Here is a 15,049-nt window from a genome sequence, read left to right on the forward strand (position 1 = left end):
TGATTCCCTTAGTGCCTAAAATTTATTGATCTCAGGCTTGAATATACTCATCGACTGAGCATCCCAAGACCTCTGGGTCAAAAGATTCAAAAAATTCACAATCCTCCGAGTGAAGACATTCCAACTCATCTCAGTTCTAAATGGCTGATCCCTTATCCTGGGACTATGATCCCTATTTCTACACTTTTGAGGGGAAACAACCTCTCAGCATCCAATTCATCTCAGTGTTCCCATTTAGGGAGGAGAGAAAAAAATTAATTTGGGTTGCAAGGGTTATGGCGAGAAAGCAGGAATGGGGTACTGAAGTTGCATGTTCAGCCATGAACTCATTGAATGGCGGTGCAGGCTCGAAGGGCCGAAATGGCCTACTCCTGCACCTATTTTCTATGTTTCTATGTTTTCACTGAAACTCTCAGTCTGGTGATTCCTGTTGGAAAGTGCAAGGCTGTCGGGTGACAATAGGAATGGGATTGCTTGTAATGCACCCCACAGCTAAATAGCCTGTTCATATTCAACAGACAAGCGACTGAACTCAAGATCTTCCTGGTCTGTATGACTTAATATCACGCAGCATGGAGCACTTACCAAGTAAGCCATCAGGGAAGACCTGTGTATTACTGCAGTTGTCTTAACAAACAGAATTATGGAGATGCACAGAGCCATAGAATATCTTTTCGTTCACAGAAATCTTGCTTTCTGGATGTATTGTTCTGTTGATATCAATTTTCCCCCAGAAGTAAAATCACAACAGTAACCCCATTATGCAGGGTTGCATGGGCCAGAAGTCAGTGACTCAAAATTCATTTACACTTGCAATGCAGCAACACCCAAAAGGGATCAATTTTGTTCAAGCATCTAGCTGTTTTCATTAGTCCACTGAAGTGCATTGAAGGGAGGAGATTTCACCCCCCAGTGCATCTGCTGCACAGAAACACCAAGTCACAGTCAAAAAGTAAAATACAGTGTTCGTGATCAGAGGAGTATCCAGTCACAGGACTTTCCACTTTCCCATTTACACTGGCTGAATTGATTCTAGATTAAAGGTTGAATTCATTACTGTGCCAAGGTCATTTTTTTTCATCAAGATTTCGCCCACTCCCAAATTTATTTGCTTTATACATAGTGATTACCAACGTAGATTAACTATTAACCCCACTTCCGAGTTCTATTGTAAATTGGACTCTGGATTAACTCATTTCATTTTGATGTCCTCCCCACCCCCATTTACAATGCAAACTTGGGTAAATGAGGATTTCAGCTAGTGTCTAGTTTGAATATATTATTTCCATATACTTGTCACCATTACATGTTACATGTGCTGTAGCGTATTGTAGAATTGGTTTTGTTTAAGACTTCCCATTCTCTCAGGCTGATTCCGAGCTATCGAGCCACGAAACCTGAATAAACATTGAATATGCTCATCGGCATTCAGTTTGAATCCCACTAATCAACAACATCTACACACACATTTAAAATAAATTCTTAAATCAGAATGAACCCAATTTAGTTTCGATCATGTCAACAGGCCTCGGTGCAATTACACAGAATGAAGTATCACCGGTAAGTTATTACTTACCTGAAGAGCATACGAAATGTTTGCAACCTTCCTCTGCAGCCTGAAAAAGTGATATACAGTGTTTTTTGCATGCCAAATATGAATATAAATTCCAAGTACTTTTTAATATAAAGCAAAAATGAATTTGCATATTTACTTGCTGCTTACCTTTTGACAGAAATGTCCTATTCCTCTTATCTTATAGGAGCCAGTTGGCTGCACATTGTCAAGTTTGATATAGACTTTTGTCCCTGCCACCTTGGACAGCGCTAGACTTTCATGAAGTGGTGTGCAGATATGAAACCTTTTTTGGTCTGTCGATGCCATTGTCTGTCAATTGAAGATTAAAATCAATTAATCAGTTTGATCATTTTTAAAACAAAAAGATTGTACCCAATTTGGTTTTAATTCTTCCACCTCTCTAAGTCAATCTTGGTCCTGTGTTTTTATGACATCTTTCAGCTGTGAGGGTAAGGGGATGCCTTACACATGCCTTCCTGAGCGCAGCTGCAAGAATTGGACTAAGTACAGCCATGTGGAGGCATATGGCTGTAGTCCACGTACTCTGCACTAGGTGAGACAATTCAACTATAGTGAACAATCCAACTCTCCATTTTATTTTAAAAGGCCCAGTAAACAATTAAGAACAAATAAATGAGCAATAAGAAAATGCAATTGCAATAAAACATAATTACAAACTATTACATTTCAAAGAAAATAACCCCAAAGGGAGGATGGCGATTGACAGGTTAAAAACAAAAAGCTGCAGCATCACTGCATTGAGAGTTTCATTGTGTTTGTCTTGGTCATGTGTATAAATTTAACCATGCTGGAGAAGAGGTAAAGAAATGAAGAGTAGGTGGATATTAATTTGCTAATTATATTTAACAGCATAGTGTATATTATTAATATAGTTGCAACAAAGAATAAGCAAGTCCTCTTTTCCTCCACCCCCCATTATCACAACTGCTGTGGAGGGAGTGGACAAGGGGAAATACAACACACACACTGATCCTACAGCCATCAAATTGCATCTATTATTTCTTCTGCAACATACCTTCAAGTCAGTGTAAAAGCCATTTACAGTCAGTTTGACATTAATTTAAAATATCACAAATATGGTTTCCTGTCCAATAGACCATATAATCTTCTTTTGATGGTGTTCATTGAGGGAGGAATGTTGCCCAGGACACAAGGAGAATGCCCTCATGTTCCTGAAATAGTGCCATACAACCTTAACGTCCATCTCACCAGACAGATGAGCTCTTATTAAACATCTTATCCAAAATACAATCTCTCCAACAATGCTACACTCCCTAAATACAGCATTATAGTGTCAGCCAATATTGCAATATAGGAAATGTGGCAGCCAATTTGCGCACAGCAAATTTCTCACAAACAGTAATGTGGTAATGACCCATATAATTTGTTTCTGGTGGTTCAAAGATAAACATTGGCCAGGACATCAGGAATAACTCGTCTGCTCTTCTTCGAAATAGTGCCATGGGATCTTTTACGTCTACTTGAGAGGGCAAACAGGGACTCGGTTTAATGTCTCATCCAAAAGACGATGCCTCCAACAGTTTATTATTGCACTGGAGTTGTGCTCAAGTCTCTGGAGTGGGGCTTGAACTCACAATATTATATCTCAGAGGTGAGAATGCATAGTACTGTCCTTCTATGCGCTTCCCTGCAATGGTAAGACATGGCTTTGTGACCATGCGAGAAGTTTGCAATCTCATACAGCTGGTATGAGGCACAAAGGCCTTTAAAGAAGTTTTCAAAAGAACAGAAATGATATGACACTCAAATACACTTCCAATTACTGAGTAACATTACCTGGAGTGGGTCACCTTCCCATCCTCTTGCCCAGACTGGTGAATTTTTTTTGTTCGTTCACAGGGTGTGGGCGTCACTGGCAAAGCTGTGGCATTTATTGCCCATCCCTAATTGCTCTTGAGAAGGTGGTAGTGAGCCACCTTCTTGAACCACTGCAGTGGTACCCCCATAGTGCTGTTAGGGACAGATTTAGTATACTTCCTTGCAGCAGTTTGGTATAACTTGCTAGGCCATTTCAGAGGGCAGTTAAGAGTCAACCACATAGCTATGGGTCTGGAGTCACATATAGGCCAGACCAGATAAGGACAGCAAATTTCCTTCTCTAAAGGGCATCGGTGAACCAAATGGGTTTTTAACGACAATCCGGTAGTTTCACGGTCACCACTACTGACACTACTGATTCCAGATTTATTTGATTAACTGAATTTAAATTCCCCAATTGCCATGGTGGGATTTGAACTCAAGTCTCCGGATCGTCCAAGGCGTCTGGATATCTAGTCCAATAACATAACCACTATCCTACCGTGACAGGGTAGAGTGTGAGGGAAACTTGATAAAGAATGGCTGAGAGAATAAAATTAACTAAATTAATAATACAGTAATTTAAAAATCACTGTAAATCCCTTTGGACTTGAGCGTAAATTTTGCCAGCAGCATAGTTTGCATATGAACATAGCACACTAGTATTACATTTCTCTGTGCTCTGTAGTCTCAGCCGTGACTCAGTGGGTACCACTCGAGCCTCTGAGTCAGAAGGTTGTGGGTTCAAGTCCCACTCCAGAGACTTGAGCACATAAATCTAGGTCGATAACTCCAGTGGGCCTGAGGGAGTGCTGCACTATCGGAGGTGCCGTCTTTTAGTTGAGTTGTTAAACCGAGGCCCCGTCTTCCCTCTCAGGTGGACATAAAAGATCCCATGGCACTATTTGGAAGAAGAGCGGGGAGTTATCCCTGGTGTCCTGGGGTATCCCTCAATCAATATAACAGGAAACAAATGACCTGGTCATTATCACAGTGCTGTTTGTGGGAGCTTGCTGTGTGTACATTGGCTGCCGCGTTTCCTACATTACAACAGTGACTACATTTCAAAAGTAATTCCTTGGCTGTAGGATGTTCTGAGGTCGTGAAAATGTTTATTTTTTACACTGGCGTTAAATCTCGGTTTTAAGCACACAGATGAGTAGAATGAACGTTCATGTGTGAACTTCACTGATGGAAAATATACTCCTAAACTGCAACTATGCCGCATGTATTGTTATGTTGGATTAGGCAGTGTCACAGAGACTCGCATTATTCTGCACTGGGATTTCTTGATTTGTCCTCCCAGTGATTTCAATGTCAGTTGCAGGCACCAATGGGTGCACGTCCTGTGAGTATCGGTGTGATGGACACGCACTGACAGTGGAAAGGTAAGGATAAAACTGGCTGAGGTGTAGGTACAAAAACTGAGCCTCTATCCCACATCCTGCTGCACACCCGAGCTTTGATTGATGGGTGCCTGTGGATCAGGATCAGTTTGACATGGCCAGATGTGGGCATTGTGTAACGGTCAGCGTTCTCTCTCGTGGTTGGAGAACGCTGGCCAGCGACGGAATGTCCAAGTCCGGCCACTTCAAAAACGCCCCAGGGTCTGGTGCTAGAAATTCGTTAAACAGACCTGCTCCTGACACGGTACACCCAGAAAACAGCCTGCCTGCGATTCATTTGCAGCTCGACAGTAGGGTTCACGTTATATTTCTTTTGTGTAAAAGTAAAGTTCACGTTTTCAGTAAAATGTTTACCTGTATTTTGGAGATTTGTCCGATGGAGCAGCGACCAGTGGGGCAGCTTCTAACTTCCCGAAACCTTTGGGATCGAGTGAGATTAGCCGGAGCCGGGTTAAAGTCTGACCGAGTTAACGGCCGGGTTAAAGTCTGACCGGCTTAATGATCAAAGTTAACCTAACTAAGTTAATGATCAAGGTTAAAGTCTGGCTGGGTCAACGGTCGAGTTCGCGGCATCTCCCGGTCCCCTATCGCCGCCGCCCCCCAACTCCTCCGTCCTCTCCTCTCATCCCCCCCTCTCCTCTCATCGCCCCATCTCTTCCTTACACCCCCCCCCCCCTTCTCCTCCTTCACCCTCCGCCTCTCCCCACTCCTCTTGTTCCTCCTTTTCACAGGTATTCAAAGTTCTGTGGAGTTTTAATAAGGTAAATGCTGACAACTTAAATCCACTGGTCAGTATCTAGCATTTGTAGAATCTTTTTTTATGATTCCCACCAATTTTCTGCCCAGTCAATGGTTTGTAAAACCGTTCCTCAGCATTGACTGCCAGTGCTCCTGGTAGACAGGAGATTGGCATGTTGCCAGGGGTGATATTAAGCTTACTTGCCCTTTATCTGACTTTACGAAAGGCTGGTTCTAACTGGATGTGACTTATGTAAGTGGAAAATAGTGCTGGCTTCAATTATGTCTCTGAAATACCAGGCCTTCTCCTGCATAACACATACATCTGATTTTACAAAGCTGCATCAACTTAATACAAAATATGTTAATGTATGTGTCCCATTACTCCAAAATATATTCAATAAAAGATGAATTTTATATTTTTTGAAGATGGCCAGCATAGTTTTGTACTTTAGTTTCATTTTACATATTTGATATCAGTTGATATCCTGATCTGTCAATATTGCTGCAAACTATTACTCTCCCTTTGTCTCTTTCTAGCTGCATTATATTTACATAAGAACATAACATAAGAACATAAGAACATAAGAACATAAGAATTAGGAACAGGAGTAGGCCATCTAGCCCCTCGAGCCTGCTCCGCCATTCAATAAGATCATGGCTGATCTGGCCGTGGACTCAGCTCCACTTACCCGCCCTCTCCCCGTAACCCTTAATTCCCTTATTGGTTAAAAATCTATCCATCTGTAACTTGAATACATTCAATAAGCTAGCCTCAACTGCTTCCTTGGGCAGAGAATTCCACAGATTCACAACCCTCTGGGAGAAGAAATTCCTTCTCAACTCGGTTTTAAATTGGCTCCCCTGTATTTTGAGGCTGTGCCCCCTAGTTCTAGTCTCCCCAACCAGTGGAAACAACCTCTCTGCCTCTATCTTGTCTATCCCTTTCATGATTTTAAATGTTTCTATAAGATCACCCCTCATCCTTCTGAACTCCAACGAGTAAAGACCCAGTCTACTCAATCTATCATCATAAGGTAACCTCCTCATCTCCGGAATCAGCCTAGTGAATCGTCTCTGTACCCCCTCCAATGCTAGTATATCCTTCCTTAAGTAAGGTGACCAAAACTGCACGCTGTACTCCAGGTGCGGCCTTACCAATACCCTATACAGTTGCAGCAGGACCTCATCCTTTTTGTACTCCATCCCTCTCGCAATGAAGGCCAACATTCCATTCGCCTTCCTGATTACCTGCTGCACCTGCAAACTAACATTTTGGGATTCATGCACAAGGACCCCCCAGGTCCCTCTGCACCTCAGCATGTTGTAATTTCTCCCCATTCAAATAATATTCCCTTTTACTGTTTTTTATTCCCAAGTTGGATGACCTCACACTTTCCGACATTGTATTCCATCTGCCAAACCTTAGCCCATTCGCTTAACCTATTCAAATCTCTTTGCAGCCTCTCTGTGTCCTCTACACAACCCGCTTTCCCACTAATCTTAGTGTCATCTGCAAATTTTGTTACACTACACTCTTTCCCCTCTTCCAGGTCATCTATGTATATTGTAAACAGTTGTGTTCCCAGCACCGATCCCTGTGGCACACCACTAACCACCGATTTCCAACCCGAAAAGGACCCATTTATCCCGACTCTCTGCTTTCTATTAGCCAGCCAATTCTCTATCCATGCTAATACATTTTCTCTGACTCCGCGTATCTCTATCTTCTGCAGTAACCTTTTGTGTGGCACCTTATCGAATGCCTTTTGGAAATCTAAATACACCACATCCATCGGTACACCTCTATCCACCATGCTTGTTATATCCTCAAAAGAATTCCAGTAAATTAGTTAAACACGATTTCCCCTTCATGAATCCATGCTGCATCTGCTTGATTGCACTATTCCTATCTAGATGTCCCGCTATTTCTTCCTTAAGATAGTTTCAAGCATTTTCCCCACTACAGATGTTAAACTAACCGGCCTCTAGTTACCTGCCTTTTGTCTGCCCCCTTTTTTAAACAGAGGCGTTACATTAGCTGCTTTCCAATCCGCTGGTACCTCCCCAGAGTCCAGAGAATTTTGGTAGATTATAACGAATGCATCTGCTATAACTTCCGCCATCTCTTTTAATACCCTGGGATGCATTTCATCAGGACCAGGGGACTTGTCTACCTTGAGTCCCATTAGCCTGTCCAGCACTACCCCCCTAGTGATAGTGATTGTCTCAAGGTCCTCCCTTCCCACATTCCTGTGACCAGCAATTTTTGGCATGGTTTTTGTGTCTTCCACTGTGAAGACTGAAGCATAATAATTGTTTAAGGTCTCAGCCATTTCCACATTTCCTATTATTAAATGCCCCTTCTTATCTTCTAACATTTACTTTAGTCACTCTTTTCCGTTTTATATATCTGTAAAAGCTTTTACTATCTGTTTTTATGTTTCGCGCAAGTTTACCTTCGTAATCTATCTTTCCTTTCTTTATTGCTTTTTTAGTCATTCTTTGCTGTTGTTTAAAATTTTCCCAATCCTCTAGTTTCCCACTAACCTTGGCCACCTTATAAGCATTGGTCTTTGATTTGATACTCTCCTTTATTTCCTTGGTTATCCACGGCTGGTTATCCCTTCTCTTACCGTTCTTCTTTTTCACTGGAATATATTTTTGTTGCGCACAATGAAAGAGCTCCTTAAAAGTTTTCCACTCTTCCTCAATTGTGCCACAGTTTCGTCTGTGTTTCCAGTCTACTTTAGCCAACTCTGCCCTCATCCCACTGTAGTCCCCTTTGTTTAAGAATAGTACGCTCGTTTCTGACACAACTTCCTCACCCTCAATCTGTATTAAAAATTCAACCATACTGTGATCACTCATTCCGAGAGGCTCTTTTACTAGGAGATCGTTTATATTTCCTGTCTCATTACACAGGACCAAATCTAAGATGGCTTGCTCCCTTGTAGGTTCTGTTACATACTGTTCTAAGAAACAATCCCGTATGCATTCTATGAATTCCTCCTCCAGGCTACCCCGTGCGATCTTTTAAGGTTTCTCTATTTGTTGCCAGTATTGCTGATTCTTTTAAACCCTCTTAGGTGTTAACAATATCCATCTATGATTCTTTGATTGATGATTAGCTGTTTAAAAAAACATCACTAATCAGTTCTAAATTACATAGAATTTACAGCGAAGGCTCAGCGGTCTTTAAAATTATGAAACGATTTGATAGGTTAGGCAAATCCTCAGTCAAAGATAATGTCACACAGGCCATTTGGCCTAATTGGTCCATGCCAGTGATAATGTTCCACTTAAGCTCACCCTACTTCAGCTAACCCTGTTTGAACATTCTTCTATTACTTTCATCTTCCTTGGGAAAAGAAGTTTCTCCTGAATTCTTTATTATATTTATTAGTCACTATCTTATAAATTTGGTCCCTAGTTTTGAGGACACTCTCAGAAGTGGAAATATTTTCTCTACATCTACCCTATCAAATTGCTTCATAATTTTAAAGACCTCTGAGCCTTCTCTTTTCTAAAGAAAACCCCCCCAGTCTGGTCAGTCTTTCCCAATAGTTATAACCTCCTCAGTTCTGCTCTCATCCTTGTAAAGCTTCTCCAGTGCCTCAATATCCTTTCTGTAATATGAAGACCAGTACTCTAAATGTGGCCTAACCAATTTTCTAGATAAGTTTAACATAACTTCCCTGCATTTGAATCCTATTTGTCTAGAAATGGACCCCAATGTTTTATTTAGCATTTTTATGGCCTTTTAACTTGTGCTGCTACTGTTAATGATTTGTGAATGTGTACCCCTAGGTGAGTACAGTGGTACATTCACCTACATCGTGCTGTGTGCATCACTTCACCTCCTCACTCTGCCATCTCACACTACTCCAGCACATCACTCCTCATGCCCACTTCTCTTGAAGGTGTGCCCATCCCTCTGTCGTCTTCAGATCCCCATCTATCCATCCACCACTGACACTCACCCTCATGCAATGTCTTGCCTCTCTCTGAAACTATCCATTAGCATATGTTAATAAGCAACCCGCCTCTCCCGAGGGTGTTGCTTAACATGTTGGAGTGAAACCCGGAAAATGGCTTCCTGACGCGCTGTCAATTTCACCGGCTTTAACCCCTCCTACCTGCTCCCAAACCCACACACTCCTCCATATTAAAATTGCCCCCTTATTGTGTTGTTGTTCCTCTGACCAAAATGTTATTCCTCTGACCAAAATGTACCACCTCACACCTATCTATATTGAAAATCATTTGTCATTTACATATTCATTATGCAAGTTTATTAATGTCATGGGGAGCGGGCAGGTAAGCTGAGTCCATGATTGGATCAGCCATAATCTTATTAAATGGCGGAGCAGGCTCGAGGGGCCAAATAAGAACATAAGAAATAGAGCAAGAGTAGGCCATTTGGCCCCCACGAGCCTGCTTCGCCATTTAATACGATCATGGCTGATCCTATCATGGACTCAGGTCTACTTCCCTGCCCGCTCCCCATAATCCATTATTCCCTTATCGGTTAAGAAACCGTCTATCTCTGTCTTAAATCTTTTCAATGTCCCAGCTTCCACAGCTCTTTGAGGCAGCGAATTCCAATGATTTACAACCCTCAGAAAGAAGAAATTCCTCCTCATCTCTGTTTTAAATGGGCGGCCCCTTATTCTAAGATTATGCCCCCTAGTTCTAATCTCCCCCATCAGTGGAAACATCCTCTCTGCTTCCACCTTGTCAAGCCCCCTTATAATCTTATACATTTCAATAAGATCATCTCTCATTCTTCTGAATTCTAATGAGTAGAGGCCCAACCTACTCAACCTTTCCTCATAAGTCAACCCCCTCATCTCCGGAATCAACTTAATGAACCTTCTCTAAACTGCCTCCAAAGCAAATATATCCCTTCTTAAATATGGAAACCAAAACTCTTCACAGTATTCCAGGTGTGGCCTCACCAATACCCTGTAAAGCTGTCGTAAGACTTCCCTGCTTTTATACTCCATCCCCTTTGCAATAAAGGCCAAGACTCCATTGGCCTTCCTGATCATTTGCTGTACCTGCATACTAACCTTTTGCATTTCATGCACCAGGACCCCAAGTCCCACTGTACTGCAGTACTTTGCAAATTTTCTCCATTTAAATAATAACTTGTTCTTTGATTTTTTTTTCTGCCAAAGTGCATGACCTCACACTTTCCAACATTATAATCCATCTGCCAAATTTTTGCCCACGCACTTAGCCTGTCTATGTCTTTTTGCAATGGCCTACTCCTGCTCCTATTTATTATGTTCTTATGTTCTTATGTTTGCATTTTGTATTTTGTCACAGCCTTCTTCAGTATTAACTATACCCCTCAATTTGATGTCATTTTGGTGAAATAATTATTTTAATAAAAAAACTGGAGTTGCAGGCATGGGAATAGATGATGAGCCAGCCCAGTGCATCACATATGTTCATATCATGATGAAACTTTACACCATAAATCAAACATATGAATTAGCTCCATGTGTTTGGCAGTACAACCATGGGGTTGTTTGTTCTGGCAGCAGGAGGTAAGGTTCAAAATAGTCATAGGTCTGTGCTGCTGCCGGATTTGTTAAAAGCTTTCAGTAATGCTTTAAGATATCAAAAATGTTCCTGAAGTTATACTTGAGATTTCTTGCATATCTGCACACATACAAAACTTTGTGAGGGATCACAAGCTTTTTGTTTTACAACAATGGAAACCAATATTGGGTGAGTTTTACAAATGCATGGTACCGGCAGGTGAGTCTCTCCGTCAAAGCAAACATTGAGAACATTGTCCCTTTGGCCAGTGTTCACCTATTTGCTGAACTTCAGCTCAAACACGAGAATGAAAATTTCCTGGCTTCTCTCAGATTTTCATTTTCCCTTTTAGAATCAAATTGATATGTATCATCTTGTACTGCATTAAACAGCCCAAAGTTCAATGTTTCATCCGTAAGTGTCTTGGTATCAATGTTCCTGGTACGTAACAATTGAAATCCAGAATACGGTGTATCGAACAGTTAGTTATAACATCAGTACACACAGGTGCAATGATCCTACATAGTTACTGCAACGGTTATACTGTGATGTTGAGAGAGTTGTTAATCTGATTCAGACTTGTGGAGTTACAACTCATAATAATTTGTTCGATGCTATAAAGCTATGAAAATCTTATTTATTTCTGTGACCGCATTATTGACTACACAGGGTTACTTTGGTCTCTGATTTGATGGGATGTCCAGATTAGAAGCAATTAATTCTAGGCGGCCATTATTGGTGCCTGACTTGGGATTGAATGAAGTACAGGGTGTTTCCCATATGGTGAGTTCCCAGTATCAGCTTGGCTATTAAGGTCGATAATCAGTAGAGGCTCGGATAAGGGTAGAGAAAAGTCAGAGGTACTGAAGGAAAGTAATCGAGCTCCAGTACTGCTCTTTTTAAATTTCATTACAGAGCACCAGTAGCAAAGGCCTGGGAACTTTATCTTTGAATATCTAGAAGATATAAAGCGAATAATCGGCATCTGTAAACCAAAGTCAGGTTCGCTAAATCATGTGTCCATCTGTTGACCCTCAAAAAAATATTCTTCATGCTTTACTGTTATGTATGCAAACTTTTTAATAGTGTAAGACTTGCCAACAGGGGGCACACCTGCTGGAGACCCAAGGGCCACCTGCACACCTCGTGCAAGCAATTATAAAAGGTTGTCTGCCGTGCTGCTTCGGCACTCTGGAGTTTGATTAAAGAGACTAAGGTCACATCAGTTTGAGCTTACAGCATACAGTCTTGTGGAGTTACTCTGAACATAACAATTGGCGACGAGTAACAGATCACAAACTTTCACGCGGTTATGGCTGCCGTTGGTATTCTTGAGAGATTTGTTGAGGGTGATGATTGGGAAGCCTTCATTGAGCATCTTGACCAGTACTTCCTGGCCGACGAGCTGGATACGGATAGCAACACGGTCAAGCACAGGGCGATTCTCCTCACCGTTTGTAGGTCCACGATATATGGCCACATCAAAAATCTGCTAGCACCGATGAAACCAACGGACAAGACACATGCAGAGTTGTGCACGCTGGTTCAGGAACATCTCAAGCCGAAGGAAAGCATCTTAATGGCCAGGTATCGCTTTTATACGCACCATCGCTCCGAGGGCCAGGACGTGGCGAGCTATGTCGCCGAACTAAGACGCCTTACGGGACCGTGCGAATTTGTTGGATTTTTGGGGGAAATGTTGTGGGACTTTTTCATGCTTGGAATCGGCCACGAGGTCATTCTTTGCAAACTGCTGTCTGCCAAATCCCTAGATCTGAGCTAGGCCATCATGATAGCCCAGGCTTTCATGTTCACGAATGATAACACTAAGCAGATATCTTCTCAGCATCAAAGCTCACCGGCAAGTACTGTGCATAAAATAATGCCTTCAGCAGGCAGAACTGTACATGGCAGGGCCTACATGCCTGCAGAGGCCAGACCTAGGATGATTCAGAGTCTGCCGTGGGGCGTGAATGCGAATCCATTAACACCATGTTGGCGCTGCGGGGGTCATCATAGAGCCCATCAATGTCGATTTCAAGCACTACGTGTGCAAGGGCTGTGGAACAATGGGGCACCTCCAGCGAACGTGCAGACGTGCTGCGACTCACCATGTGGCAGAGTCAGCAGAAGATGACTGAAATGGCACAGATCATGCTGAACGAGTAAGAGAGGCAACTCAACCCGAGGCTGAAGAGGAAGTGTATGGGGTACACACCTTCACCACCAAAAGCCCTCCGATAATGTTGAAAGTCAAATTAAACGGCATTCCAGTTTCCATGGAATTGGGCATGGGGAGAGTCAGTCAATTATGAGCCAGAAGGCTTTTGAGAAACTGTGGGGCAACAAGGCACAAAGGCCAAAACGAAGCCCGATTCATACAAAGCTGCGCACTTACACCAAAGAGCTCATAACAGTCATTGGCAGTGTGGAAATTAAGGTATCATACGATGGAGCTGTGCATGATTTATCACTGGATTGTACCAGGATTGGCCCAACGCTGTTCGGCAGAAGCTGGCTAGGAAAGATCCGATGGAACTGGGATGACATCAAAGCACTGTCTTCGGTGGATGACGCCCCGTGCGCTCAAGTGCTAAACAAATTTCCATCGCTATTTGAGCCAGGCATCAGCAACTTCACAGGTGCCAAAGTGCAGATCCATCAAGTCCCTGATGCGTGGCCCTTTTATCACAATGCCCGAGCGGGAGAAAGTCGAGATCGAACTGGACAGACTTCAATGAGAGGGAATTATATTGCCAGTCGAGTTCAACGAGTAGGCCAGTCCAATTGTGCTGGTGTTGAAAAGCGATGGCACGGTCAGAATCTGCGGAGACTAGAAAGTAACGATCAACCAAGTCTCGTTACAGGACCAGTACTCACCACCCAAAGCAGAGGACCTGTTCGCAACGTGCATAAACACGCACAAAGGACTGTTCATATACCACAGATGCCCTTTTGGGATTCGCTCGGCTGCTGCCATCTTCCAGAGGAACATGGAGAGTCTGCTGAAATCGGTCCCGTGCACCGTTGTTTCAAGATGACATCCTAATCACTGGTCATGACACTACCGAACACTTGCACAAACTGGAAGAGGTTCTTAAGCGACTGAACAGATTGGGACTCAGGCTGAAACGCTCCAAATGTGTTTTCCTGGTGCCAGAGGTCGAATTTTTGGGGAGAAAGATTGCGGCAGACGGCATCAGACCCACGGACTCTAAGACAGAGGCAATCAAGAATGCACCCAGACCACAGAATGTGATGGAGCTGCGTTCATTCCTGGGACTCCTCAACTATTTTGGTAACTTTCTACCCGGGTTGAGCACTTTGCTGGAACCTTTGCATTTATTGCTACGTATGGGTGACGACTGGGTTTGGGGTAAATCTCAAGAGACAGCCTTCGATAAGGCCAGAAACCTGCTATTTTCTAACAAGTTACTTGTATTGTATGACCCGTGTAAATGTTTAGTACTAGCTTGTGATGCATCTTCGTACAGGGTCGGTTGTGTATTACAGCAAGCCAATGTGTTAGGCAAACTGCAACCAACTGCATATGCATCCAGAAGTTTATCTAAGGCATATACGGGGTTAAGAAAATGCACCAACACCTATTTGGACTCCTGCAACCAAAGATGGGCAGTAACATTATCTGCGTATGACTATGTAATCTGCCACAGACCAGGCACTGAGAACTGTGCTGATGCCCTCAGTCGGCTACCATTGCCTACCACCGGGGTGGAAATAGTGCAACCCGCAGACTTGCTTCTTGTAATGGATGTTTTTGAGAGCGAGGAGGTCACCCGTCATGGCTTGCCAGATCAGGACCTAGACCAGCCAGGACCCTGTGCTATCACTAGTGAAAAACTGCGTCCTTAATGGGAGCTGGTCGGCTGTTTCCGGGGAAATGCAAGACAAAATTAAGCCGTTTTACCAGCGCAAG

General features: G+C 42.9%; 1 protein-coding gene across 1 annotated transcript in view; it reads right to left on the bottom strand.

The window, feature by feature from the left end:
• Positions 1–15,049, bottom strand: part of sdsl (serine dehydratase-like) — a 57,174-nt gene that overhangs the window by 25,748 nt on the left and 16,377 nt on the right. The window contains exons 2-3 of the mRNA XM_070887726.1: positions 1,724–1,885; positions 1,577–1,616 (exon numbers count right to left, since the gene is read on the bottom strand). Of these exons, the coding sequence (XP_070743827.1) occupies positions 1,577–1,616; positions 1,724–1,882 (199 nt within the window). The 5' untranslated portion in view covers positions 1,883–1,885. The remainder of the gene's footprint in view (positions 1–1,576; positions 1,617–1,723; positions 1,886–15,049) is intronic.

This window comes from Pristiophorus japonicus, chromosome 8 (genome assembly GCF_044704955.1).
Source record: "Pristiophorus japonicus isolate sPriJap1 chromosome 8, sPriJap1.hap1, whole genome shotgun sequence".
Classification (NCBI taxonomy): domain Eukaryota; kingdom Metazoa; phylum Chordata; class Chondrichthyes; family Pristiophoridae; genus Pristiophorus; species Pristiophorus japonicus.